The sequence below is a fragment of the Scyliorhinus canicula genome, chromosome 15 (genome assembly GCF_902713615.1).
Source record: "Scyliorhinus canicula chromosome 15, sScyCan1.1, whole genome shotgun sequence".
Taxonomy (NCBI): domain Eukaryota; kingdom Metazoa; phylum Chordata; class Chondrichthyes; order Carcharhiniformes; family Scyliorhinidae; genus Scyliorhinus; species Scyliorhinus canicula.
The window spans coordinates 112,292,154-112,319,868 of record NC_052160.1 but is presented as its reverse complement, the minus strand read 5'-3'; the positions used below and the strand labels follow the sequence as shown (position 1 = coordinate 112,319,868).

Sequence of the window (27,715 nt, the reverse complement as noted above, 5' to 3'; positions counted from 1 at the left end):
GCCTCTGTCCTTGATTTTATTAATCTTCCTTATGCCATCTAAAGTATCATAGAATCATAGAATCCCAACAGTGCAGATTTAGCCCATTGAGTTCACACTTCTGAAAGAGCACCCAACCCAGCCCCACTCGCACGCCATATCCACGTAACCCCACCCAACCTTTGGACACCAAGGGGAAATTTAGAATGGCCGATCCACCTAGCCTGCACATCTTTGTACTGTGGGAGGAAATTGGAGCACCAGGAGGAAGCTCACACAGACACGGTGAGAACATGCAAACTTCACAAAGTCACCCAAGGTCAGAATCGAACCCAGGTCCCTGGCATTGTTAGGCACTGTTCCACCGGGCCGCCCTATACATAACGTGCATGACTAATATTTTGCTTGATCTTAAGCTCTGCTTCCTCATCCATATCTGCTCATTTAAAAGAACCTTTCCCATCTGTGTCATGGACCGATTGTCTGTGCTTGTGCTGTGCATCCATGGAAAAACACTTTCTTCCAATTGTTGTTGCCTGCTTCTGCCCCAGCTTTCTCCCTCTTCTTTCAATTCCTCACCCTGTTTGCACATTTATCACCTTGTGTGCCTCATTCCACTGACCTTGCATTTATAGAGAGTGATAAAAATGACATTCTTGTTCTCATTGCAGAATAAATGATGACATAAATACTGTACTTGGAGTCTATTTCCTGAAGTTTTATGTGTTCTACCAAAATATGACTTTAAATGTGGTGCTTGGTCTATAGGGTTACAAATGTTTTAAATTTAAAGAGTTGTAATTTGATTTTACAAATGGGAGGTTCTGGCCCCAGATGTTGAATATTAATCTGGGGGACAATGGTGGTATAGTAGTACTGTTGTCACTGGGCTAATAATTCAGAGGCTAAAGCTCTGGCAGCACTGGTTCAATTCCTACTGTAATGAACTCCAATTGGCTTTATTGGTTGGCCAATTGGAGTATGAGCTCCCTTAATGATAGCTCATTGAGGGGGCCCATATAAGCACCTGTGTAGGCTTTGTGAGCCAGTCTTAAGTTGACTGGACTGCTAGCAGCACTGTTTGTAGCTGCTCCTGTAATATCGTTATTATAAATAAATATTGGTGTGGTGACGGAACTCCTGCCTCCCGTGGATTACTACACCCACCATGGCAACTGGTGAAATTTAAGGTGTTATTAAATCTGGAGTTGAAAGCTGGGGCGGGATTCTCTGACCCCCCGCTGGGGCGGAGAATCGCCGGGGGGCGGCGTGAATCCTGCCCCCGCCGTCTCCGGCACCAGAGATTCGGCGGGGGCGGGAATCGCGCTCGCCTATCGGCGGGCCCCCCCCCCCCCAGCGATTCTCCGCCCGCGATGGGCCGAAGTCCCGCTGCCGTCGTGCCGGTTCCACCAGCGGGAATCAAACCACCTACCTTACCGGAGGGACCAGGCGGCACGAGCGGGCTCCGGGGTCCTGGGGGGGGCGCGAGGCGATCTGGCCCCGGGGGGGGTGCCCCCACGGTGGCCTGGCCCGCGATCGGGGCCCACCGATTGGTGTGCAGGCCTGTGCCGTGGGGGAACACTTTTCCTTCCGCGTTCGCAATAGTCTTCACGATGGTGGACGCGGAAGTGACCCCCTCCCCTGCGCATGCGCGGGGATGACGTCAGCAGCTGCTGACGCTCCGGCGCATGCGCGGACTTCCGCCGGCCGACGAAGTCCCTTCAGCCCCTGGTGTGATGCCAAAGGCCCTTCCCACCGTCCGGCAGGGCGCCAACCACTCCGGCACGGGCCTAGCCTCCAAGATTAGGCCTTGGCCCCTAAAGGTGCGGAGAAATCTGCACCTTTGGGGCGGCCCGATGCTGGAGTGGTTCACTGCACTCCATCCAGCCAGGACCCCCCCCCCCCCCCCCCCCCCCCCCCCCCCACCCCGCCGGGTAGGGGAGAATCCCGGCCCTAGTCTCAGTATAGATGGCCATGCAACTATCTTTCGTGAGTGTAAAAACCCATTTGGTGCACTAATGCCTTTCAGGAGAGGAAATCTGCTTACTTACCTGGACTGATCTATATGTGTAACTCCAGATCCACAGTAATGTGGTTGACTGCTAGGGGCAATTAGGGCAGAGCAACATATGTTGGCCTTGCCATCATCACCACATCCCACAAAGGAATTAATCTCCATTTATAAAATAATCATTGAACTTTATTCATTACATTTGCTCATGGCAACCTCCGAGAACTTTCTTATGGCCTAAAACATTGCATTCATCTTGGGCTTTACAAAACTTCAGATTACATGCTCTGATGGAATGAAACATTCACCGTTTCAGGTTCCATATTTATATATGCTGTCCAGCCAATGTATTTATCATTTTACATTTTACACCAATTCCTAGAAATCTAAATGTAAGGTCTACCAGTAAACAACAAAGGAAACTAATTATGTACCTTCCTTAATTTTTTCACAGTGCTCCCTCGAATGGCAGACAGAAGCTGATCTCGTGAATTTTGTTCTTGAGCTGGTGGCCTATCTTCCAACTTTCTTTCAGATACAGGTGTCAAGGAATTTCTCAGCTTCTTGGTCTCTTCATGTTCTTCTCCAGTCCTCTTACTTTGTAATTTATGGTTCTGTGTCACGGCGCTGGCTTTTTCAGGCAGGGCTGGGGGAGGAGGAGGAGGAGGCGGAGCAGGTGGTGATGCATGAGTTGCAGCCTTCTTTGGGGTTGGCTTAGGGGATGACCACGGCGAACTTCTCGGAGAAGATTGTGGAGAAGGTTTGGGTGATTTTTGCAAGCCAGATGTCTTTGGGACTTCAAGACCTTGCTTCTTGTCTCCTGCTTGACCCTGCCTTTGCTCCTGTAAACGCTTTTGTCTTTGTTTATCCATGTTCCTACTTAGTAGGTTTGTCACAGTCATGCGTGGCCCAGCCAACTCAAAATGGTAGCCCAGCTTGAGAAGAGTGGTATTTTCCTTTAGAAGTTTGGCAATATCCATCTCCACTTGTCCTCCAAATATGTGACGCTGATTGTGGAACCTGAACTCTGTCAGGACATTATTCTGTTGCAAAGCTCTCATGATAGCAATGACACCTTTGCCAGAGATGTAGTTGGATTCCAGGTTGAGGTTTGTTATGCTTTTGTTTATCCTCAGCACACCAGCAACAGCAAAAGCAATGTGGTCATCAGCATGAGTGTTGGCAAAGCTAAAGGTCTTCACTACAGTATTTTCTTTCAGTGCATCAGCAAAACGTATTAAGATATCATTGGTTATTCTCTCGGCATTATTTAAGTTCACTTCAGTTAATTCAGGGTCGTTGTTCCTTACTTTTTCTATTGGCTCATCATAAATGGTCGAAATTGTTGGTTGTGTTTCTGAAGCTTTTGAGTGTTTCTTCCCCTCCAGGTTTTGCGTGCTGGGTGAATCATTACATTGTGTTGAACAGCATTTGCTAGAGTTTGTCACAGAAGTGTCAGAGCAGCTTTCATTGTCCTTAATGTCTTTTGTCTCAGTCTTTGTTGTGGAGTATATTTCCTCTTTGACACTTTCCTTTGGTGTTTCTCCTTTGGGTTTAATCAGCTTTTCTTCTTTTTCCTTCCCTTTCACCTCCTTGCTCCTCTCCTTCTCCTCTTTCTCTTTCACCTCCTTGCTCCTCTCCTTCTCCTCTTTCTCTTTCCCTTTCACCTCTTTGCTCTTCGGCCTTTCCTCTTTCTCTTTGCCCTTGGTGTCATTCATCTTTGCACTATCCTCATATTTTTCCTTTCTTTCAATTTTTCCCTTGGTTTTAGCAGTTCCTTCACATTTTTTCGTATTTTCATTATCCAGCTCCTTTGCTGCTTTATTTTCAAGTTCATTAGATGTGGATTGTTTACACAATTCATCTGGGGTTTGTCCTTCCTAAAGGAAAGGAAATGGATATGCGAAAGATTAAGGAATTAATAAATATTGCTCTTAAACTTTTGCTGTTTGCTCAAACTTCCTATACTTTAAAGTGGCAAAAACAAATTGCTGAAATTTAGAAAGTTTCTCTGACAATAAAGATGATAGCCTGGCCTCAAATTTGACCCTGGATTAGTATTGGGCAAGGGAGTTTTGAGTTCAATTTAAAATTCACACCTGAAGCCAAAAACAGACCCAGATTATTTTAATTACTGTGTCTCATTATAATCGCAATGTTGAGTTTACAGCCAAGTTGCTCAACGGAGGGTCTGCCAGATACCTAATTAAAGCAGAAATCTACCTTTTGGATAAGTGTTTCATTCGTTTGTTTCTATTGTTTCAGAAGAGGAATCGTCTATGATTGACAGGCAAGCTTTACGGTTCTCTAAACATGCAACTTCCTGGAGTTGCTATCGAAGAGGTGAGAATGAGGAGGAGGTCAAAAAGGGCTGCACGGTGGTGCAGTGGGTTACCCCTGCTGCCTCACGGCGCCGAGGTCCCAGGTTTGATCCCGGCTCTGGGTCACTGTCCGTGTGGAGTTTGCACATTCTCCCCTTGTTTGCATGGGTTTCACCCCCACAACCCAAAGATGTGCAGGGGAGGTGGATTGGCCACACTAAATTGCCCCTTAATTGGAAAAAATGAATTGGGTACTCTAAATTTATTTTTAAAAAGGCTGCCAAATACCTTGACCACCAGATGTGGAAAGAGATTCCAGAGATCGCCAGTTTCAATTGTGCAGGACTTGGATACAGTGCAGGATCAGATTTAATTACCTCGCTAGAGCAGCAAAGGTAAGTAATGTTCTTCATTTATCCTTCTCTCTCTCATGAACACAGAGCAAACATCGTTCAGTCTCAACCCTTCGAACTCTCTCAATCCCTTCCCTCCATCACTTCTTTGTCACTAAACACAAAGCCACATTGCAGCAACTCCGCTCTCATTCTCATCACCAACACACTAATAATTGCAACCTTTTGCTATGTTAAAGAGGCTCACCTCTTCCTTGTTGTCCTCACTTGCGAGGCTTTACAGAATCACCATGTTTACTTTCAGGTCTCTTCTTCGGTTTGTAATCTGTACCTTTGCCTTCTCATCCTGCTTGTGTCACCTTCCTCTGAGAATATACCCTACTCGCATATGCCTCACACATCTGCATTCTCCTCAGCACCCAGTCATAAACTCATGCCCACTCTTTCTCCAGGATGACTGATCTAATATTATACATAATGTAGCCGGCACTCCAGACTGGGATGCTTCCTGTTGAAATGGCTTTGAGGTACCAGCTATGCAATTATTACGTAGTTAGGTACCAATTTAAATATACTTAGCAGTTTAAATCAGGACCAGCTGGAAAAAGGGTAGTATGTAGATTTTAAACGTTTACCCAGCACTTTGCTCCTGCTGGACAGATAGGGTTAAAACCAGACCCAGCCAGAGTCATACTACTTTTTTTGAAACCGGGGAATTAATGGACTTGTAGCAACAATAACTTGCATTTATTTAGCCTCTTTAACATAGCAAAAGGTTGCAATTATTAGTGATAGGGTGACTCCTGTTCTGTGGTCAATGGCAATCTTTTTTAAATCAGTGCTCATTCAATTATTAGCTTAGCTGAGTTGGTTGCACTTTTGGAAAAAAAAAATCCTTATTTAGTCCCTGGCCCAATGGCAGGAATACTGGCAGATTAGGAACCTGAATGGTGAAGCAGTGGACTTTACTAAGGCTTTTTGACTGAGCCATGGGATTTGCATCCTACCTCTGCATTCCCCAGGCAACCAAGGAATGTGGGAAAGATGACATGTTGGATCTGTTCAAGGAAAGGTTTCTAATCAAAGGGACCATGGCAATGGGTTATAATGATTCACTTGGGCTTGGGTTTTTGAGATTGCAGCAACCACAGGAATGGAGGGGAGACCTGGGAAGGTCTCTCATTCTTACTTGGATATCCTGCTGCAGGACCTGAGGGGTCACAGTGAGGTGGGCATTCCTAAGGTCAGGAGGAATAGGTCAGTGTCTCCAGTCAAGCAGGCATGGAAGGAAGTGGCTGACGAAGTCAGCAACAGAAAAGTGGTCACTCCAGCCTGGAGTTAGTGCTCTGACGACCTGCAGGATAATCGGAGTGCAGGAAAGGTGAGTGACCGAATAATTTCATGTGCCATCTTGCATACTGTGCCTTGCCCAGCATTTGCCTTCATTGCACTCCTCAGAACAACATACCTAGCAGCTCCACTCATTCCTCTCTCTCCAGGAACCTCACATCCTCAACTGAGGAGCTAACACTCACCCTTACCCTTGAGCCCCCTTGCACTTGGTCGGCACAGCTTCCATACCCACAAATATTGTCCTTTCCTCACCTCCACAGAAGACACTATGAACACTCACACCTCTCTACTAGTGGGATTTGAACCCAGATATCTCTAGTCTCAGAGAGAAATTTGTTAAAACTAAAGTAAAGCTGACAAAAATACTCAGGGCTGGATTCTCCGATTCTGGGACTATGTCCCCATGCCGGCATGGGAACGGTGGTGTTTTACTCCAGAAGAAAATAGCACAAAACGGCCACAGATTCCCTGTTTTGCTGGTGGCCAGCAGGACGGCATCGTAGAGCACCTGGCTGCAGCTGCCGATACATTCTAGAGAATCCGTAGTCACGCACACGCATGGCGGCGGACTGCAGCGGCCGAGCCGCACTACATGGTGCCGGCTGCCCGTGGATCTGGCCCGTGAAATAGTTCTTCAGCCGGCTCCAGCGCCCTGGACCCCCCCACCACAGTGCCCCCGCTCCTGATACAGTCCCTCCTGCATGCAGATTAGCCCTCCCCCGACTGTAGCGGCTCTGGACTGAGTCCGCAGCCACCACGCCGAGTTCCCGACGGGTGAGACCACACTTGGCCGGTCTGGGGCAGAGCATCAGGGAGCGGGCCTCAGTCAATGACCAGAGGCCATCGAAACGTGTATTGCCGCTTTGCCACTATGCTGCTTTGGAGGGGGTGGAGCATTGCAAAAACGGCGCCACCCCCGATTTGGTCAGAAACTCAGATTCTCGGGCCAGTCGTCGAACCCGATTTCGCCGTTGGCGACCGGAGAATCCAGCCCATGTCCGAACGCTCCTAACTATAGATTTAAAATACACAACGAGATAGGATTAATGACCAGGATTTTAAAAAGATGCCGCAGATGTATCTATTGAAACTGATTTAGGTTTTGGCAATTTGTTTGCATTTTAATGCAAAAGCAACTGAAATATAAAATAGGTCAAGAACAAGTTATTATATGAGCTCTTAAAATGTTCAGTGCACCTTCTGGGCATTACTGTTTCGTTCTGCTCATCAACTAACCAGTGTTTAAATTATACTGTAACCTCTCCATTCCAGAAATCTATTGCTCATCAAAGTGCAGTTTTCCAGTATTATTTTGAGCAAACCCAAGCAACTCATGGTATTGCCAACTCCCCATTCTGATCACACCTGGCCTGTCCATCCCACTACAACAATAAGGAGTTAATGTTACCAGTTTCCGAACTCATCGAGTCGGCACCTTTCCTACTTATATCGTAGGTCGTATAATTTTAGCCATGTAATTTCATTGCAGTCTTAATGTAAGCCTATTTGTGACACTAATAAAGTTAATAAAGATGATTATAAAACGTATAGTGGCCAGCACAGAAGAGGATCCAATTGGTTTGTCCAGCCTTTAGATGGCGGGGCCTCAAATGAGATTCGTATTCCGTATCCCGCACCTTCTACTCCTGCTGCTGCTTCCAGATCCACCTGCATCCCCACCCAGCTCCCCGGTGCTCTCTTGCAGTGCTTCCCTGGTTAATTCCACAGTCAGCACTTAGTCCATCTTCATCAACACAACCAGCTCAGAAAATACCAAGGAAGAGTTGCTTGGGCCCACCTCAGAAGCAGAAGGTACTGACATTGGTCAGCTCCAGAAAGACCGTTCTCCATTGGGCAACAGCTACAGCCTCTGATATAGCACCAAATCATTCAGACAGTTCCACGCCATAATGTGTGAACCACCCAAGATGCTGCAGTACCAGGACAATCCTCAGAAAAATGTCCAGCAACTGCCTTGCAAAATGTTCAGTTGCCGACATTGTAGAATTCAACTCAGGTGATCATCAGGACATCATGTTTGACACCATCTTGACAAATAAACTGGCAAATGGCAGGTGCAAAACATCCAGAACCTTTCAAATGTACAGATCCAGAGTGTTGAGCAACTGACTGTGACTCTAGCATTTTCAACTCTGATGAAACTGCTATTGATAAATTACCTCTTGGTGCTGTTACCAGTAGTACCTTACACCAATTGTTCCCACAAAGTAATCGGCATCATTTTAGTACAGTAAGTTGGGAGCAAAAACATGGAAGACACAACGTTTGGATAAGTAAAATTACTGCTTTATAATGTTTTATCACTGTTTTATGCTTCAGATAACTATTTATATCTACTGAATTTTCTTATTCACATATTTTTAAAATTAAATTTAGAGTAGCCAATTATTTTTTCCAATTAAGAGGCAATTTAGTGTGGCCAATCCACCTACCCTGCACATCTTTGGGTTGTGGGGGTGAAACCCACGCAGACACGGGGAGAATGTGCAAACTCCACAGGGATAGTGACCCAGGGCCAGGATTCGAACCCAGGTCCTCAGCACCGTAGGCAGCAATGCTAACCACTGTGCCACTGTGCTGCACTTCTTATTCACATACTTGTGGTTAAGTACTCTATAACTGGTGGGGTGGTAGTATTAGTGGTAAGAAGTCCACGATAATACTCTGGGGACATGGTTTCAAACCACAGCAGTGGACGGAATATAAATTTAGTGAATATATCTGGAATATAAAGCTAGTCTCACTAATGGTGAGAATGCCAACTACCACTAATTGGTGTAAAAACCCATCTGGCTCACAAGTGTCCTTCAGGGAAGGAAATGTGTTGTCCTTAACTGTTCTGGACTACATGTGACTCCAGCTCCACAGCAATGTTGTTGACTATTAACTGCCCTCTGAAATGGTCTAACAAGCCACCCAGTTCAAGGACAATTAGGGCTGGGCAACATTTGTTGACCTTGCCTTGCCAGTGATGCACACATCCAAGGTTTCCCTGTGGCGTTGGGTGGATTCAATGGGAAATCCCATTTCCAGTGGCAGGACCAGAAGATCCCGCCACTGGCCAATGACGGGCCGCCTCCTACTGCCGAGAAACACATCATGGGGAGGCCAGAGAATTCTACCCTTGTTCCCAAGCATTCCAAACTGGGGAGTTTGCAAAATATATCATTTATGTTTCATGTCCATGGATTGACCTTGCTAAATTATTAGTATCCTGTGTTTAATATCTCATTGAAATCCTTGAGTTTGTTTTCAAAAGAAGAATCCATCCCTGCATTCCTCGTTCTCCTCTTTCCCCATTTCTGATTGTTCTGGCATACTTTTTTTTAATAGACATTTTTTTTACTAAATATCGCTCAAAAACATACTAAAAAAAAGTCAATCTTAGTTGCATTCACAAAAGGGCAATGACATTGTACTGGTAATCCAGAGGTCCAGGTTAATGATGGGTCAAATCTCAACCTTTTCAAATTCTAAAAATTAAATAGCATAAATCTGGAATTGAAAGTTAGTCTCAGTAATGACCATGAAACTACCAATTGTAAAACCCCATTTGGTTCACTAATGTCCTTTAGGAAAGGAAATCTGCCATCCTTTACCTGGTCTGGCCTACACATGACTTCAGATACACAGTAATCTAGTTGATTCTTAACTGCCCTCTGAAATGGCCTAGTAAGCCACTCAGTTCAAGTGCTATTAGAAGTGGGCAACAAATGCTGGCCTTACCAGTGATTTCCACACCCATTAAACAATTAATAATTTTTTATTTTCCAATTTCAGTCTACCGTGTGATGTTCTTGAGTACAATTGACAATTTGAACTGCATTTCTGCATTGTGTACCACAAATCTAGGGGCACTCAAAACCTAGTTACCACTGTCTGGATTAATTGTCGACCTCCAATTTCTCTGATCCGCCAACATTACATTTCCGTACCAAACACTTCACCCACTGTTCCCCAACATATCCCTCCCTGTACCCTTGCATCCAGCAAACCCTTTCCCAATGCTCCTACACCAGCCATCCCATTCCAAGGGTGAGATGTACCCACCACGTTGCGCCTGAAAGGCAGTGTGGCTCGGCACAATGTGACCAGTAGATGCCAGGAGATCCCACTCCGGAATCTACCCGGCTCGTCACGCCTCGTGAGATCTAACGCAATCTCGTGAGACGTCACAATGTGAATCCTGCCCATTGTGGACGGGATCACTTTCTGACCAATCTGCATATTAGAGTGAGCCAGCTAGTCTCACTCTAATATGCTTTCCTGAGATCTACCCAAGGTGTGGGATCTAACCCATTTGTCTTATGAGACTTTGGGTGAGTGCTGTTCAGTTCTGGTCTCCACAAATGGAGGTTTCCCAGGGGATCAAAGTCCTTCCAAGTGCTTGCCTTCTGGGCAGGGTGGCATCCATATCTGGGTGCAGCCTGGCATGGCCAAAGTGCCCAGGTGGCAATGCCAGGCTGGCACTGCCAAATTGCCACACTGGCATTTTTTGCATGGGGGGATCAGGCCAGGGGGTGCACTGTGTGGGTTCGGTGGGGGGGGTGCAAGTATCCCCTTACACGTAAGTTAAGGCTTGGGGTGTTTGGGGGGTTACGTTGGGGGCTTGACAGGTCAGGATGCCATTTAAAATGGCGTCCCCAACTGCAGGGAGAGAGGGGGTAAGGGGGAGCAGGGGGGGGAAAGAAGGAAAGGCAAGAGGCAAAGAACAATAGAGGGGAACCAGAGGGCGGAAAGACAAGGGAAAACAAACTGGAAGGGGAGCACAGGAAATGACAAACACAGCAACAGAGAGTAAGAAAGTATAGGAGGAGGAAACGACGAATGGCCGAAGCATAGGCAAACGCACAACAACAGCGAAAACTGACCGGGAGAAGCAAGCAACATCAGCCCCCCCCCCCCCGCCGATCTATTTTTCATTACTGGTGTTGTATGTACTCTCTTTGTCTGAAAAAAAAAATGGAAGCATATACAAGACATGTACACACGTATACTGCAATTGTCTCTCCAGTACCTCGATGCATATACACTTCCCTAGTTTGTACCCCCCCCCCCCACACCTTGTTTTTCTTTATTTGTTATTTATGTGATTTTGCTAACTATATAGCGTTGTTGTTTTTATCCTGCTGGTATTATCTTCTCATTTTTTTTTCTTTGTGTACATCTGTAATATACTATGTTCGAAAACCCAATAAAAAACATTTAGAAACAAAATGGTGTCCCGATCGCCCTCTGCATTGGGGAATTACGGCAAGTGGAGCTCCTCAGTGCAGGAAATGGGGATAAGTGCAGCGTCAGCCGTGGGCTCCCCGCTGAGGCCCCCGATGTACCCGAATGGGCGTTATATAGTGGGGTGTTTCTTGCCGCTCCGAGCACCAGGAAACACCCGGTTAATTGTGCGCTACAGGCCTCTGCCCCCATTCGGGTAGAGCGCACCCCAAGTCTCTACACTGCAGCATCTCCTCTCAACCACTTCCACATTCCAAACACACCTGCCCCAATATTCCCAGACCCGAGCCCACCTTTATTATTCCAACCCTCCCAAGGATCTTTCTCAATATCCTATAATATCCTTCCTCTCCTCCCACACCCTGGCTTATGCTTCATATTGCTTTCAGACATCTGAAGCACTCACCCAACACTAGCTAATTACATGGCCCATCCCTTCCCTGGTTCTGTTGCACACCTCCTAACCATCTGCAACTTGGAATATTTCCAACACCATCTGCTTTTGTACCCTGCACTTAAACAAAATAACATAAAATTGAGTACATAAAGAGGCATTTTACATTAATCAGGATGCAATTTCCCCCAAAAAGTGGATTTCAATTCCTAAATACGACTAACACTCCCATAATAGTTTGTAATACAAGTGCATTTCAACCAGCATAAATCAACAGCTGTAATAATATCATGGTTCAAAATTTGCTGCCAAAACAACAGATGGTATAATCATACTTATAGTTATTAATGTGTAAATCATCCAGCAACTTACGCCAAGGAAAAGACACCTTATAAATTATGAATTGTCACACGTTGCTGGACTATTTCCATCACTCAACTGTTGCTGCTGCAAAGATAACAGCTCACCCTCAAGCTCCCCGTGAGTTTCATGTGCTGCTGCTTTTATGCATTCATCATCAATTAAACTCACTGTTCTGGTACTGAATAGCATCAGTATCTTTTTAAATGCAAAGTGCCTGCAATGCTAATCGACCTCTTCAGCCCAGAAAAGGAGCAGTTGAAACTGAGCGGCCTCATTCCATCAGGTATAAACTGTTGTGAGGAATTTTAAAACATATATTTTCCTTTTTGCCCCTTTTCTCTCTTAATTCAATCTATCCCTCTCTCTTTATTTCTCCTCCTGTTACTAATTTGACTCTAACTCCACTGTTCTTCAGTTTCACTCTCACCTCTTAAATCTTTGGTTAAGGTTTAATCTGTTAGCCCAATCATTCACTAAGGGCCTAGATGCCCTATTGCACTTGCTGTGCCATTATCACATCACACTACCATGTGTAATGTACTTCTCACAACTTACAGAGCAATGTTTTTGAGCTGAAAGATAAGGGATAAAGTCTAATTAATGGGGCTTCGCTCCAACAAATTCTGGGCCTAAGTATTGTAGCTTCTAAGTCCTGGTGAGCAGTGCTGCCCAATAACTCAAACTATACTAGATCATAATGTGGCTTTAAATTGAAGAGTCATTGATTTATTAACAGCAGCATAATTATTCACTTAAATTGAGCTATCGTGAAAATCTACTTCTCTTCCCTGTATGTTTATTTTCCTTTTGTTACGAAAGAGACTAACAATTACAGATGAATGGCATTGAGGTAGTAAAGGATATTGTTTGTAAAAGTTATTGAAAATCTATCCGGAAATGTTTCAGTGAGTAAGGCTGGGAGACATTGGGCAGAATTTTCCCATAATTTGTCAGTGTCAAGCTCTACCTGAATACCAGAGTGTATCTCTCCAGATGCACGGCCACGTTTTCAGTCCAGGGGGGTGATTTTGAGCCTGCGTTAGCCGTCAGCGAGAACAGCAACGTGGGCAGAAATTTTGGCAAGAACGGGAAACTGCAATTCTCTCCGACGAGATCGCGATTTCCGATTTTGCAAGCCCTCTGCCAGCGGCGTAATGACAAATCCGCTGCCAAAAGGTTGGGAACCTCATTTTATTGCATCATATCATTCACGACCCCTCTCTCTGGGACTTCCCCACTCATTGAACGTTCATCGGTCACGCCGGTGCAATTTACACAGCTGTATAAAAACGAGAACCTGGTGACCTCATCTCCAAAAGGGAATTCGGAGGTGAGAGTTCACGTTGCCATTAACATCCAGGTTGCCAGTTGCAGAGGGGCAGCAGAGAGAACATCCCTCTGTTCATTTGATTTAGTTTACATGGTTATTTGTGTTAATCAAAATAGTTAGTAGCTTAGCCTCCAAACATTGAGGGAATGAGGCTTGGTGGAAAGGCACTCACAAAGGGGAAAGCGCAAGGATGGTTGTCCTAGATGCTGAGAAGGCTGAGGGTCAGGGCATTGTCAGGAATCCCCATTTCTCATTTTGGTGTCCTCTTCCTTTCTGTTTATGATTCTGGAGAATCATCGAGCCAGTCAAGTTGGCAATTCTATTGATTGCGATCAACCACCAGCAGTGACATCGACAAACCGCCACACAAACAAAGAACAAAGAACAAAAGAACAAAGAAAAGTACAGCACAGGAACAGGCCCTCCAAGCCCATGCCAACCATGCTGCCCGACTAAACTACAATCTTCTACACTTCCTGGGTCCGCATCCCTCTATTCCCATCCTATTCCTGGATTTGTCAAGATGCCCCTTAAATGTCACTATCGTCCCTGCTTCCACCACCTCCTCCGGCAGCGGGTTCCAGGCACCCACTACCCTCTGTATAAAAAACTTGCCTCGTACATCTACTCTAAACCTTGCCCCTCGCACCCTAAACCTATGCCCCCTAGTAATTGACCCCTCTACCCTGGGGAAAAGCCTCTGACTATCCACTCTGTTTATGCCCCTCATAATTTTGTAGACCTCTATCAGGTCGCCGCTCAACCTCCGTCGTTCCAGTGAGAACAAACCGAGTTTGTTCAACCGCTCCTCATAGCTAATGCCCTCCATACCAGGTAACATCCTGGTAAATCTCTTCTGCACCCTCTCTAAAGCCTCCACATCCTTCTGGTAGTGTGGCGACCAGAATTGAACACCAAGTGTGGCCTAACTAAGGTTCTATACAGCTGCAACGTGACTTGTCAATTCTTATACTCAATGCCCCGGCCAATGAAGGCAAGCATGCCGTATGCCTTCTTGACTACCTTCTCCACCTGCCACTCTGATCTTCTATGCTGGCGGCTTGTTTCAGGGCAGCACGGGTGACCTGTGCGGTATATTCCATTAGGCGTGCACAAGTGCATTAGGGAGGTCACAGATGTGCTATTCGTGAGACCCCACATGTACATTGGATTGGATTGGATTTGTTTATTGTCACGTGTACCAAGGTACAGTGAAAAGTATTTTTTTGCGAGCAGCTCAACGGATCATTAAGTGCATGAAAAGAAAAGGACATAAAAGAAAATACATAATAGGGCAACATCAAATTGGACCAGGCAAGTCAGGACACCAGGACCATCCCTTTGCCCGCATAGCAGGCATGCCCGAGCGATAGGGTGTCATTGACTGCAGCCATGTGGCTCTGCGGTATCCACAGGGCCGGCTCAAGGTACCGGCAACTCGAGCAGTCGCCCGGGGCGCCATGTGCTAGGGGGCGCCATCAACGAGTGCGTGACCGGCGTCAGAGACCTGCCGACAGAGAGACCGGCCCGCCGATCGGTGAGTCCCGATCATACACCAGGTCACTCCGACCCGATCCCCCTCTCCCCCCCCCCCCCCCGACCCCCGAAGGGCGCCGAAGTTCGGCTTGCCCGGGGCGCCAGCAACCCTAGGGCCGGCGCTGGGTATCCATGGGGCACTATTTGTGAACTGCAAATGATACCATTCCTTCAATGTCCAGCTTGTCTGTGACCACATGATGAGCAACATGCAGGTTTGTGTCCTTTTCCCGGGGAGCATCCATGATAGATACATCTTGCAGTGCTTGCATTCAAAATACTTTAAATTTAAGGAAGGGAATAATTGCAGTTAATCAGAACAGGAGAGAAATTTCCTTTGGATCACTATATTCAGGTTTGGGTATCTGCATCTAAATAAATTAACTTAATTACTGAGCTTGACGCTGGAACGTCCGCCCATGAACTCCCCCCCCCCCCCCCCCCCCCGGCGGTGTGACGTCACGCTGGTGCAAATCATTACTGGTTTTCAAAAGCGAAAACCAGACGTGGTGACCACGCCAGGGTCATGGAGGTGCCTGTAGTCCCCAGGGGTTGAGGGACATGCCTCGGCATTGTCCCCTGGCAGTGCCCCCAAAGGGCAATGCTGGGGGGGGGGGGGGGGGGGGTGTAACCTCCTCCATTGTGGGGTGGGTTCCCCTTCTGTGTGTTAAACGGGGTTCCCCTTTTCATGGTGGGGGGCCTTGTGATTAAGGAAGTTCCTCTTCTATATGTGCGTGGGGAGGTCCCCTTCTGCGTGTGAGGGTTGGGGGTTGTTTCCCATATCGACTGCGGGGCAAGATCATGTCCGTGGGGGGCATCCGGATGCCTATTGAGAGGGGGGTATCATACATTTAACTCTGAGATGGGGGCGCCTAATCTCAGATTGCCTTCGTGTTTACCCTCCAGCTGGCTCTGAGATTCTCGGCAGCAGTCTGAAATTACACAGAGCGCCGTTAATCAGGCGACAAAAGGCGGTTGTGAAGCCAGAGAGTTTAGCACGGTTTTTCTTGCCTTATCCAACACGCTGAGCAATTTGGGGAAGATTGCACCCTCCAGTTTGAACTTCTCTAAACTTTTTTGCATCTTGAACTCTCTCTGACCTTCCCACACAGCTTACCTCTTTTCACTAGGATCAATAAATACAATACAATAAATTAAAATCGTCACATTGGTATCTATAGCTGTACACATTAAATATTCATCTTGTTATTGCACCATTCTTACTAAGCATTTTGTGGAAGGCTTTACATAATTTCATCTGTTTTGATGTACTAAGGTTCACACAGAGTGAAACAGCAAGGATAGTACTGGCATAAAAATAGGTTATTGATATCTTGAATGTATTTTCATCAAACCTAAACATAGATCGGCAGTCACCCATGAAGATAATAACTATCAATAGTAAGCTGCTTAGCAACACCAATCCTGACTTCAAATACAGCAGCACACCATTTGCACTGACAGGCAAGTTAACTTAAACATATTCAGAGACAACAGGGTGCAAAGATTGTGATAGGTTCTGCAATTTTGTTTCTTGTTGCCTAAAAGTCTTACATGTCGAACAGTCCAAACCAAATGCTCTGGTCAGGCAATAGACCTAATGACAGAGAAGCAAGACAAAACTCCACATCCCTGATAGCAGACTTTGGTCTGAAAATGAAAGGAAAATCGAAGAGCGAGCCAGCTCAAGGCATTCCACATTATAATGCAAATACGTGGTTTGCCTACTATCAGTTCCATTTCAAAGCATACACAGCTAGACCTGAACAAATCAAAATTACTAATATACATCTTCAAATGGAGGAGAGTGATGCACTTAAGGTCACTCTCCCCAGATCACTTTTTGAGATAAAATAAGTTCGGAATTGGAATGCTTGCACGGGGATTGATAGACGATTGGGAGCATACGCATCATATGCATCCCATCTTTCCCTGGATTTTATTTGGTATTTAGAGACCTAAACAGGAGAGACATTCAGTAATACTTAGAGTGATTATTGAGCCGGGGTTTAATCAGCAGTTGCCTCCACTCACGTCTAATTTTTGTGGCCCAGATGCGTGAAACATGACCTGTGCAAGTTAGACCTGGTGGATGCAGGTCTGAACTTGGTGGTGTCCTTTAGAGAGGTAAGGTACCCATTTGGACATGGACTCTAATGGTGAGGGGCGGGAAATTGTTTTTCTTAAAACTTCTATAATTATTTTCTTTTTAATCTTCAACATAGTGCCAGAGCATCAAGGCCATCTTCTGCCAAGGCCACCTCCACATCTGGCAGCCTTCACTCTCGTTCCAGGGTCACCTGGCTCAAATCCCAGAAAACCCCACCACCCCAAAATGAATATCCCTACTTTTTACAGCACTTCCTCCTGGATTGGGTTTCTGGAAATTGGAAACGTCCCGATTCTACGCTCCCAACCTGGATGCAAAAGTCCAGGCCAGGGATTCCTGCAATAAAATAGAAAATGCTGCAAAACAATGCCAGGATCAGAAAGCCACTTCATTTCCCACAAGTTTTTCAGTAATACTCAATATTGTCACCACTTCAAGCATTAATGAGTCCAGAGGCACACAAACACTGGAAGGTTTTGGAGATTTTGCAGGCTGCTTTTCAGCAGAATTGGTAGGGTTTACAGAGAATCAGACCTCAGACAGCAGGCGGTGGGCACGGTCACAGCCCCATTCCCATTACTGTATCCAAACATTCTCTGGGAACAATCAGCTCTAAATGAACTTGGAGGAAGATTCCAAAGAACGACGAGTGAAAATTATTGGTTATTCAAGGGAGAGAAAAGACCAATGAAATGTAAAGCTAGCCACAAGAAAGGATCTGCTCCAGTAGAACTGGTGGACTAACTTTCATTATCCTCAACCTCCTGGGTGGCATGGTGGTGCAGTGGTTAGCTCTGCTGCCTCATGGCGCCAAGGTCGGGTTCGATCCTGGCCCCGGATCACTGTCTGTGTGGGGTTTGCACCTTCTCCCCGTGTGTGCGTGGGTCTCATCACCGCAACCCAAAGATGTGCAGGGTAGTTCAATTGGCCACGCTAGATTGCCCCTCATTTGGAAGCATTAAAAAAAGAAGAAAAAACAATCCTCAACCTCCTAAGATCTTAATGCTCTTTCAAGAACGCAATGTGGACAAGCAGGTTGATAAACTGGAGCGCATTAGCAAATTGGTTTACCAGCTACAAAAAAATGTAATCCTGGAGTATAACTTCTCTTCGATTCTGTCTCCTAGCTAGGATTATGGTGACATCCCTGACTGCCCCCCTCTCCTAGGAAGTATAACAATGAGGAAGTGGTGATAAGTTCCTTGCAGGAACCACCACAGTGACAGGGCAGAATCACCAAAATGTTTTGCAGATTAATAGTGCCACATTCATTCATGAGGGTGGCTTCGGGATATTGTTAGTTGAATATCCCGCAAGATACTCTCAGTATAGTAAATATGGGGTGCACATTACGATGGCAGGTGACACAACAGCACTCTGTGTGATTACATCTGTTTTTCTTTTTGATGTTTTCACTTACACCATATAGCTGATACTCTTCTCCAGCCAATTTTTCTCCTTTTGGGGTTTATTATTAAGGGAGGCACTAGACATCAAACCCTTTTATAGTGTCTGACGACAGGATACAATAACATGCTTGTGTATAGACTGAGTGTGGGTTGCAACAGTGATAACACAATGACAGATTGTGTAATGTTATTCTTTCCTAGTCATTATATTGATGCTTTTCCTTAAATGGACCTAGTTAATATCATTGAAGAGAATCTATGAACTTGTGTCTGTCATCGTTAATATCAAAGGATTTATTCTGGCTTTTGTACATAATTTTCCAGCTGGTGCACACGATCAGGAATCTTCTCAGCACGCACAACTCATGTTGTTTTTGCAAATTTTACTTAAGTCAACATAGGAAGTGGGCTTATGAAAATTTACAGAGCTGAATATTATCTTTTTTCCACACATAATGCAAAGCAATTCTGTGGCATCCTTCTTCCAGTTTTGCACTCAATTTGATTTTCTTCTATTTTGTGGTTCAGATGGAAGTAATAATTCTTGTTTTATTTTCTGCAAGAGTTAAACAATGAGTTGACTACAAATTCCCCAAATTATTTGAAAAAAATCTTTATTTGCCCCCCCCCCCCCCCCCCCCCCCCCGAGCCCCCGCCCAACTTTATAGCTGTGTATTTTAACACATGTTCTTAAATATTATCAGGACCAAACTAATAATTTGCAAAGTCCATTTGAAAATAGAACAGATAATTGTTGAGTGAGGAAGTGCCACAAAATGGAGAAAGGATTTCAAAGACAGTCCTCTAATAAAAGTAATAAAATTACACCGGATTCTAGATAAGCAGAAGCTAACTGTAATTGACCCATTCCGGCCAATTATAAGTGCAATCATAGTTGTTTGTGGTCCTCAGCAGTCACTTTTTGTCCAGTACATGGTAATAAACAACAAATGAAAGAATTGCTAGATAATCTGATGTTGATGGCGCTGGTTGAGCTAATTTGTACAGAACACCAAGAGAGCTTCCTGCTATTGCTCTAATAGTGGGATCTTTTGTTCCAAGTTGAGCTGAAAGATCTGGCTTGGTTTAACATCTCATTCAGAAGATCGCACCCTCGCTAACACATACAGGGGGGATTTTTCTGCTCCCATTTTCGGAAAGGGAGTGGGGTGTTGGGGGGGGGGGGGTGGGGGTGGGTGTGGTGGACACAACAGAGGGAGTGGAGAATCAAGCGAGAGTCCCAAATGGCTTTTACGTAAGTGGGGTTTCCCCACTCAATTGTGCCGACTCTCCGCCAATGACACAATGGGAATACGGACTTTAGAAATCCCCATTTGCATCTATTGAACAATTCATTTCTTACACCTGATAGTCCCCCAAGGTTATATTGCCCAGTCAAGCCAACGGGAATTAGTGGGCTGGCCTCTGCCCATGATCTTAGATTGAAAAATGGTCTGAGATTATGTGTTCGGCAGCTTTTGTGCTACATTTTATTCTCTCTCCTGCACCCCCCCCAATCCCCCTGCCCCCCCCCCCCCCAAACCCCCCCGCGTCCCCTCCCCCCAGTAACATCCAACACAAATTTTTAAAAATAAGCAAAGTGACAGGCTGCTTATCTGTTGATGAATTTTGGTTTGCATTGGGGGTATCTATACTGAGTATTATAAACTATTTCCTATCCAGCAAAATTTGGCTGCAACCCATCAGAGGATTTGTTTAAATCTGTGGCCTGAAGTTTTCCTAATTAGGATGGTTATCCATGACTGCGTGAGTTGATGAACTCTCCAATTTACTTCATCCAGCTGCACTTCAGTTTGAGACTTTCTACCTCTGTTGTGTATGTAAACTTCATGGGTGAGATTTGCAGCGTGTTTCACGGCGGCGGGAGGCAACCCACCATTGGCCAGATACGGTGGGCGCGATTCTCCGCCCCCCCACGACGGGTCGGAGAATAGCGGGAGGGCCTTCCCGACATTTTTCCCAACCTCCTGTTATTCCCCCCCCCCCCCCCCCCCACGGCCGCCCCACGACACGAATCGCTGCTCGCCGTTTTTTACGGCGAGCAGCGATTCTCCCCTAGCCGATGGGGCGATTTCCCACGCCTTTACGGCCGTTTTCACGAACTCCAACACACCTGCTCTCACCACTCGTGAAAACGGCTGCAAAGTGTCGTTCTGGAGAACCATGCCACCAATTGGCACGGCCGTGCCAAGGGTGGCATGGGCCCGCGATCGGTGCCCACCGATCGCGGGCAGCGGGTCCGAACCCCGCGCACTCTTTGTTCCTCCGCCGCCCCGCTTGATCAGTCTGCGGGGCGGCTGAGGGGCATAACGGCCCGCGCATGCGCGGGTTTCACGCATATGCGTGATGACGTCATCCGCGCATGCGCAGATTGGAGCCGTCCAATCCGCGCATGCGCGGCTGACCTCATCGTTTGCGTCAGCCGCCGTTACCCTTGGCGCGCGGGCTTAGCGAAGTTCGCTAAGCCTGCGATGCCGAGGTTCACGGGGCCTCGCTGCTAGCCCCGACCGGGGAGCAGAATCGGGTCCCGGGAGGGGGCGCGGAGGCTGCCGTGAAACATGGCCAGTTTCACGGCAGCCTCCACGACTCTCCGCATTTGCAGAGAATCGCGCCTGGTGTCTTCTGGACCTGCCATTGTCAATGAGGTTTTCCATTGAATGTGCCCCTCACCCCCAGGAAACCCATGGCAGTGCTGAGCTGTGGGCAGGACCGCAAGATCCCGCCGGCAGAAACGGTCGGAAGGTTCCAGCGCATATCTTCTCTTCTTTGGTGGATCTCAGGATTGTAAAGTTTAATTTAAAGATATTTATGATTCCAAAAGCATGCTCTTCACTCCTCAAAGGGGTCTCACAAATTTCTTTATTGTTCATCGTTACAGGCAGTTAATCCTCAACATTGACTATTTTCCCAACTGTCCACAAAAATCTAGGCACCAATACAGGGCGGCATTTTCATGGGTTGGAGAATTCCTCATGGAGAAGGTGGCAAAAATTAACTATCACATCTTCGGACAAGTGAAGGTGTCGGCAGCACTATCTTTTGGTCATCTCCACGTATGAGATGCGTCTTCTGTAGACCTTTGGTGACGCCAAACAACTTCATAATTTGTCGAAACCTCGTTGGCATCTGGGTCTCCCTGAGGCCCTGCACACTCGTGCTCCTCAGGGTATGGTCTTCCCTGAGCTGTGCCAATCTTATTCTAATCAAAGCTATCAAGAAGGCAGTGTAAGAGTGTAAGCGTGCAGCCTGCATTCTCCCCTCCACCTTGTAAACTGATATATTTGAGCAATCAGTGGTAGTTCCCATGAAATGGTCTCCCTCTGTATACCAGGCAGGAATGCAGTATCCAGCCCTAGACATTCCCTTAGTCTGCACATCGCATACCAAGTCTATCCCTTGCAGGCTGATATCATCCTGGAGGATGACATGTGGATGAGCTTTCTCCTCAGATGTGACTGCATCCACAACAAGGATCTTAATTAGGTTCAAAAGATCCATGTCCTAGGAGCTGCCTTGTGTTGGTCGTCCTCCAGTATCCTTAACAATAACCATGGATACCCAGTCCTTGCACTTTAGTCCTGACTGTAAGCACAGTGCCTTGAATGCCATAACTAATCCACGGGAACATGAAGGTTTGTAGGGTCCATGCTGCCTCTATGCAGCAGATGTGGCCATTGATACTTGCATACATTCTGTTATGCCTCTGCAAGGCTCAGAGGCCAATTCTGACCAGATGCACTGCAGCACCTTGATTTAATGGACACTCACCTAAATGTGCAACATTAGTAAAGGAGCCAAACTCATTCATTGTGTATTAGATCCCCGAATCCAACAGTCAGCTGAACCATGCTCTCGATGGTTTGAAGGCAGTTATAGGGCGCCCCTTCATTGGGCCATGATTTACTGTGTCAAACTCCTCCTGCATGTCCTGAAACTCCATCAGAGTTTTTTTTTACCAGCTTGTTGTTCGAACTGTGTCATTATCAGGTTAGCTCAAAAATGGTGCTGCTGACCTAATTCACAACCAAATCACTGGACTAAACGTAGGTTGTAACCTGGGCAGTCTTTGATCACTATTTCACACAAAGAAGTACTATTCTTTCCCTAACTATTCCTTCTGTATCCATATCTTAGAATCTACTTTGGCAAAACACTAGCAAAGAGTTCATGTATTGCAAAAAGATCATTGACAGCAGAAAACTACTGTATTGACAGCATTTAGCTGCCTTCAATGTTTTTTTTTCTTGTTCTTTCACAAGCTGTGGGCATCACTGGCTAAGCCCGTGTTTATTTCCCATCCCTTATTACCTTTGAAAAGATGCTGGTTGCATTGCGTATTAGGCCACTTGTTTTTTTAAGATGAATACGTAGAAGGTATTTGCTCTTGGAAAATTTCACATACTCAGAAATCGGGAGTTAAATCAAGAGGAGAAAGACACTTCATGCCTCACCACGTTCATATACAAATTTAACGTCATTATATCCTCTAACCAATTTGAATCATATAATCGCTACAGTGCAGGAGGAGGCCATTCAGCCCATCGAGTCCTCACTGGCTCTTCGAAAGAATACCCTACCTAGGTCCAATCCCCCACCCTATCCCACAACCCCACACAACCTTAGGGGCAATTTAGCATGGCCAATCCACCTAGCTCGCACATCATTGTATGTGGGAGGAAACCAGAGCAGCTGGTGGAAACCCATGCAGACACAGGGAGAATGTGTAAACTCCACACAGACAGGAACCCGAGGCCGGAATCGAACCTGGGTCCCTGGCGTCCTCTACTTTGTTGATAATTGGGCCAAACTTATTTTCTTCTGTTACTTATCTCTCTATCCTGTGCTCTTCTAGAATATGATCATTGAAGTTACCGAACTTTGATTTATAAAGTAGGCATGGTAGCACAGTGGTTAGCACAGTTGCTTCACAGCTCCAGAGTCCCAGGTGTCAATTCCCGCCTTGGGTCACTGTTTATGCGGAGTCTGCGTGGGTTTCCTCCGGGTGCTCCGATTTCCTCCGACAGTCCAAACATGTGCGGGTTAGGTGGATTGGCCATGCTAAATTGCCCTTAGTGTCCAAAAAGGTTTGATGAGGTTACCAGGTTACGGGGATAGGATGGAGGGTGATCTTTCCATGGGCCTGTGCAGACGCGGTGGGCCAAATGGCCTCCTTCTGCACTGTTAATTCTATGATCTTCTATGGGAATGTGGTGTGAAGAATTAATTAGTTCAGCTGTTGCTGAATTATTTGTTATCTTGGCCTATATCTGAGCTCCAAAAATCTTTATCTCCTGATGTCACAATTTTGAGTTAACATTCAAAATCCTATATACTTATAATAACACTTACAATGAGAAAACCCTACTGAAGGACATAAACATTCAGAAAACATAGCACAATGCAGTTCTACAATTTTGCAACTTGTTAGCACCATGGGTAGTCTCTAGTCTCTTTACCTTCAAATCCGGTAACCGCGTTAGTTTTCATTTAATGTAAAGGTAAGTTTGATTTCAACTTCAATATTTATTGTTGAATTTAAATTTTTTGTTTTCAAACTAAAATAATTTTTCCACACCTTCTGCCACTCCCTAAACCTATGTTTAATAGTCAACCCTTCTCCAGTGCCCACTATGTTCACTAGCCTGGATTTCTAGTAACTTCTGTTTCCCCTGCCAGTTACCGACTGCTGCACTCCTGCTGAGCTCCTTTTGTGACCGACGACATATCGGGCAGAGTTTTGCACGATGCACAGAGTGCTGTCAGTGGCGGGAAATCTGACGTCCAGATCTCCAGCTGCACAGCTGAGTTTTCTCTCCAGATTCTCTGGCACTCTGCACACAGCAATCTGGGGACATGGTTTTCACCGTCACACTGGGAGAGCAGGGCCCGGTAGAGATAGTAACTGCAGCTCCACAGAGATTGAGGTGGCGTTTTTAAAGGGCGTCCCAATCAGTGCTGAAAAAAATACTTCCCACCCTCCACGGTACGGGGAACCGTCCCCGCCCCACTAGCATCAGGGCTACCCCCACATAAATAAGGGGAACACCACCAATGGAACTCCTCCCACCAGGAGCTACCCTGGCAGTGCCACCCGAGTAGTGCTGGGGCACTTTCAGGATTGCACTACTCGGGTGTCAGGTGGCAAAGCCAGGGCACTGCCTGGGCATGCCCATCTCCCCAGGGCTAAGGCACCCCAGCAGGTCCCCTCGACTGCTTTACGTTATGCAGAAGCGATTGTAAATCTTGCTGATCTGTCATCACATCAGCGAGGGGGAGTTCTACATTTTCGGGGGGGGGGGGACATTCAGCAGGGAAGCCATTTAAGTCTATGGAAATTTATTTAACCGAATTCAAATGAGGTTCCCGCGATTTCTGGGTGGGAATCACATTACATCACTGGTGAGCAGCGAGGAAAATCAGAAAACAAGATCTCACCGCCAAGATTCACAATCGCGGTCTTGCGCGATTTTCTGCCAGCATTGCCATTTTAACCCACGGCGAATGCCGGCAGAAAATCCCCCCCCCCCTCCTCCCCCTCGCATCGTCTCAGCACAAACCTCCCTTCACCAGCCCATTTGCCCAGCCCCAGCAACTGGTAAGCCCCCAGCTTTGTCAATAATAGTCACCTCAATGGCCAGTTGCCCCCCCCATGATCTCCTTCCCAGCCTGACCAACCTATTCTGGCCTTCCTGCCAATCTGCTGGTCATATTCATGGCCACATCATCTCCTTGGGCCCAACAGGCCCCCCTGACTTTTGAAGTGCAAGTAGGTGGGATTCCCTAATTATCTACCTGATGCCAGTGCATAAAGTACAGGAATGCGATGTTTCCAGTTTTCAGCAGCAGGATGAAGATTCCACATTATTATGGATAAGTCTTTTAAGGAATTCTGGCCTTTGCAATTCCACAAATCTTTTTTCTATTACAGATTTAAAATTCCCTTACATATTTAAACAGTGCAGTTCAAAATACCCCTCATTAAAGATAGAACCATATAAAATAGAAGTAGGAGTGGGCCATTCAGCCCTTCGAGCCTGTTCCGCCATTCAGTATGATCATGGCTGATTATCTGTCACAATGTCATATACCCATACCCTCTCCACACCCCTTGATGCTTTTGAAGTCTATAAATCCATCTATTTCCATCTTAAATATATTCAGTGACTAGTCCTCCACAACCTCCTGTGGTAGAAAATGCCACAGGTTCACCACCATCAGACTGAGGAAATTTCTCCTCATCTGAGTCCTAAACGGCTTACCCCATATCCTGAGATAACATCCCTGCATCCAGTCTCTCCAGACCTGTCAGAATTTTGTATCTTTCAATGGAATCCTCTCATTCTTCTAAATCCCAGTGAATACAGGCCCAGTCAACCAAACTCTCCTCATGCGACTTTTCTGCCATCCCAGGAATCAATCTGGTGAACCTTCGCTGCATTCCCTTTATGGGAAGTATATCCTTACTTAGATAAGGATCCCAAAACTGCATACAATATTGCACGTGTGCTAACACCAAGGCCCTGTACAGCTGCAGTAAGGCATCCTTGCTCTTGTACTCAAGTTCTCTTTCAATGAAGCCCGCACACCATTTGCCTTCCTAACTGCTTGCTGTACTTGCATGCTTCCCCTCATCCTGCCTATCAATCTTAATACCGCCAAGTCTTGCCTATATCTATCCTTGCACAGACCCAAACACCACCAGTCATTACCACACCTCCAGGGCTCCCAGAGCTAAAGTAGCAGCTGGAGTTCTGAACGCTTTATATCTGCATGGCCCTGGTGAAGGGCTGGCCATGCCTGGGTCTATTGTAATTATCACAAACGCAGGCAAGTTCAAGGTAGACTTTCTCAAATGCATTTCAGGTAGAATCTGCTTGACACGGTGTGGAAGAAGGGGGCAGTAAAATTGGCTCTGATAATAGATTTCCCATAGCTTAATGCATGCTTCAATGAGTGACGGCATTCAAGGTATGTAGATGAGACAAGAGTTTCAGGTGGCTTGGGGAAAGTTCAATAGGCAGAAGTGGGGTGTGAACTTTTAGTGAAGATATCCCATTGCACGCTTTGAATTAAGAACACATGTGGACACAGTTTTTGAATTCTTGACGTCAGTCGTAGAGGTGTAGATTAAAGGATAGAAAACTTTGCTCTTCTCCAGTCAGACTTTATTTTAAGGGCTAACAATTGCAAATTTCTGCTTTTTTAGACAATGGGCTTCACTGAGGCTTTAGACTCTCCTGATTAATTGAGATAGCATTATCAATTCCACATGTCTATTGCTCTATGCTGCAGTGCATTTATTATCATCTTTTATCTTCCCTGATGATCTTTTCACCCATATCCTTCTGTTCTAAAATAACAATCCAAGTTAGATAACTTTTAAAGGGGGTCATTTTCAACTTCGCTGCCTGGGGGTGAACTGGATTATCTGGTAAAGAGTAACCCTGAAACAGCATTATCCTGCAACAGCATTGACAGAAAAGTTAAACTTCTACAAAAGTAGAACTTTGAGGTAAATATTTCCATATGAAGATAACAGCCACTGTCTGAACATGTTCATTAGTAAAACCATAAGACCATAAGACATAGGAGCAGAATTAGGCCACTCGGCCCATCGAGTCTGCTCTGTCATTTAATCATGGCTGCTATTTTTCTCATCCCAATTCTCCTGCCTTCTCCCCATAACCCCTGTTCCCTTATTAATCAAGTGGTCTTATTTCTGTTCTTTTACTAATTAAGTAATGTTGCAATTGCATTTTGACAAATTACGTTTTTAATGTTAGAACTATTGCAGGAATAGTTTGTGTACAATTTGAGTTAGAAAATTAATGAAATGCTTATTTTATATTTTATGGTGAATATTGCATGCATCAGGTGTCAATGATGGGGAATGGAACACTTTTCTAGTTTTTGTTGCCCGGACCAGATAGCCCGGAGTGGACTAGGCTAGAGTGGAGCATAAGCTGCAACATGGGCTTGGTGGACCTCATGGTCTGTTTGTGCTGTACATCCTAGGTAGTCATAGTGACGAGGTGTAGCTCCACCGTATTACCCATGTTCATTGGAATCTGTTTCAAAGCTCGTACAGGTGATAAATTCCTCTTCTTTCAGAGCAAAAGAGACGTAAAGGTAGGTGAAGGAACTTCAGTGAAGGGGAAGTTCCAGTGTTCTTTCATTTGTACTGTTGGTTATCGTGATTTTTTGTACCTGCATTGCTTGCTGTGCCCATGAGTTGCAGGCTTTGCACATCTGTTAAAACATTGCCCCATTTGACTGCCTCAA

The 27,715-nt window shown here is 45.9% G+C and overlaps 1 protein-coding gene across 1 annotated transcript in view; it reads right to left on the bottom strand.

The window, feature by feature from the left end:
* Positions 1-27,715, bottom strand: part of LOC119978691 (leiomodin-1-like) — a 43,103-nt gene that overhangs the window by 13,133 nt on the left and 2,255 nt on the right. Inside the window, exon 2 of the mRNA XM_038820489.1 lies at positions 2,425-3,870. Within this exon, the coding sequence (XP_038676417.1) occupies positions 2,425-3,870 (1,446 nt within the window). The remainder of the gene's footprint in view (positions 1-2,424; positions 3,871-27,715) is intronic.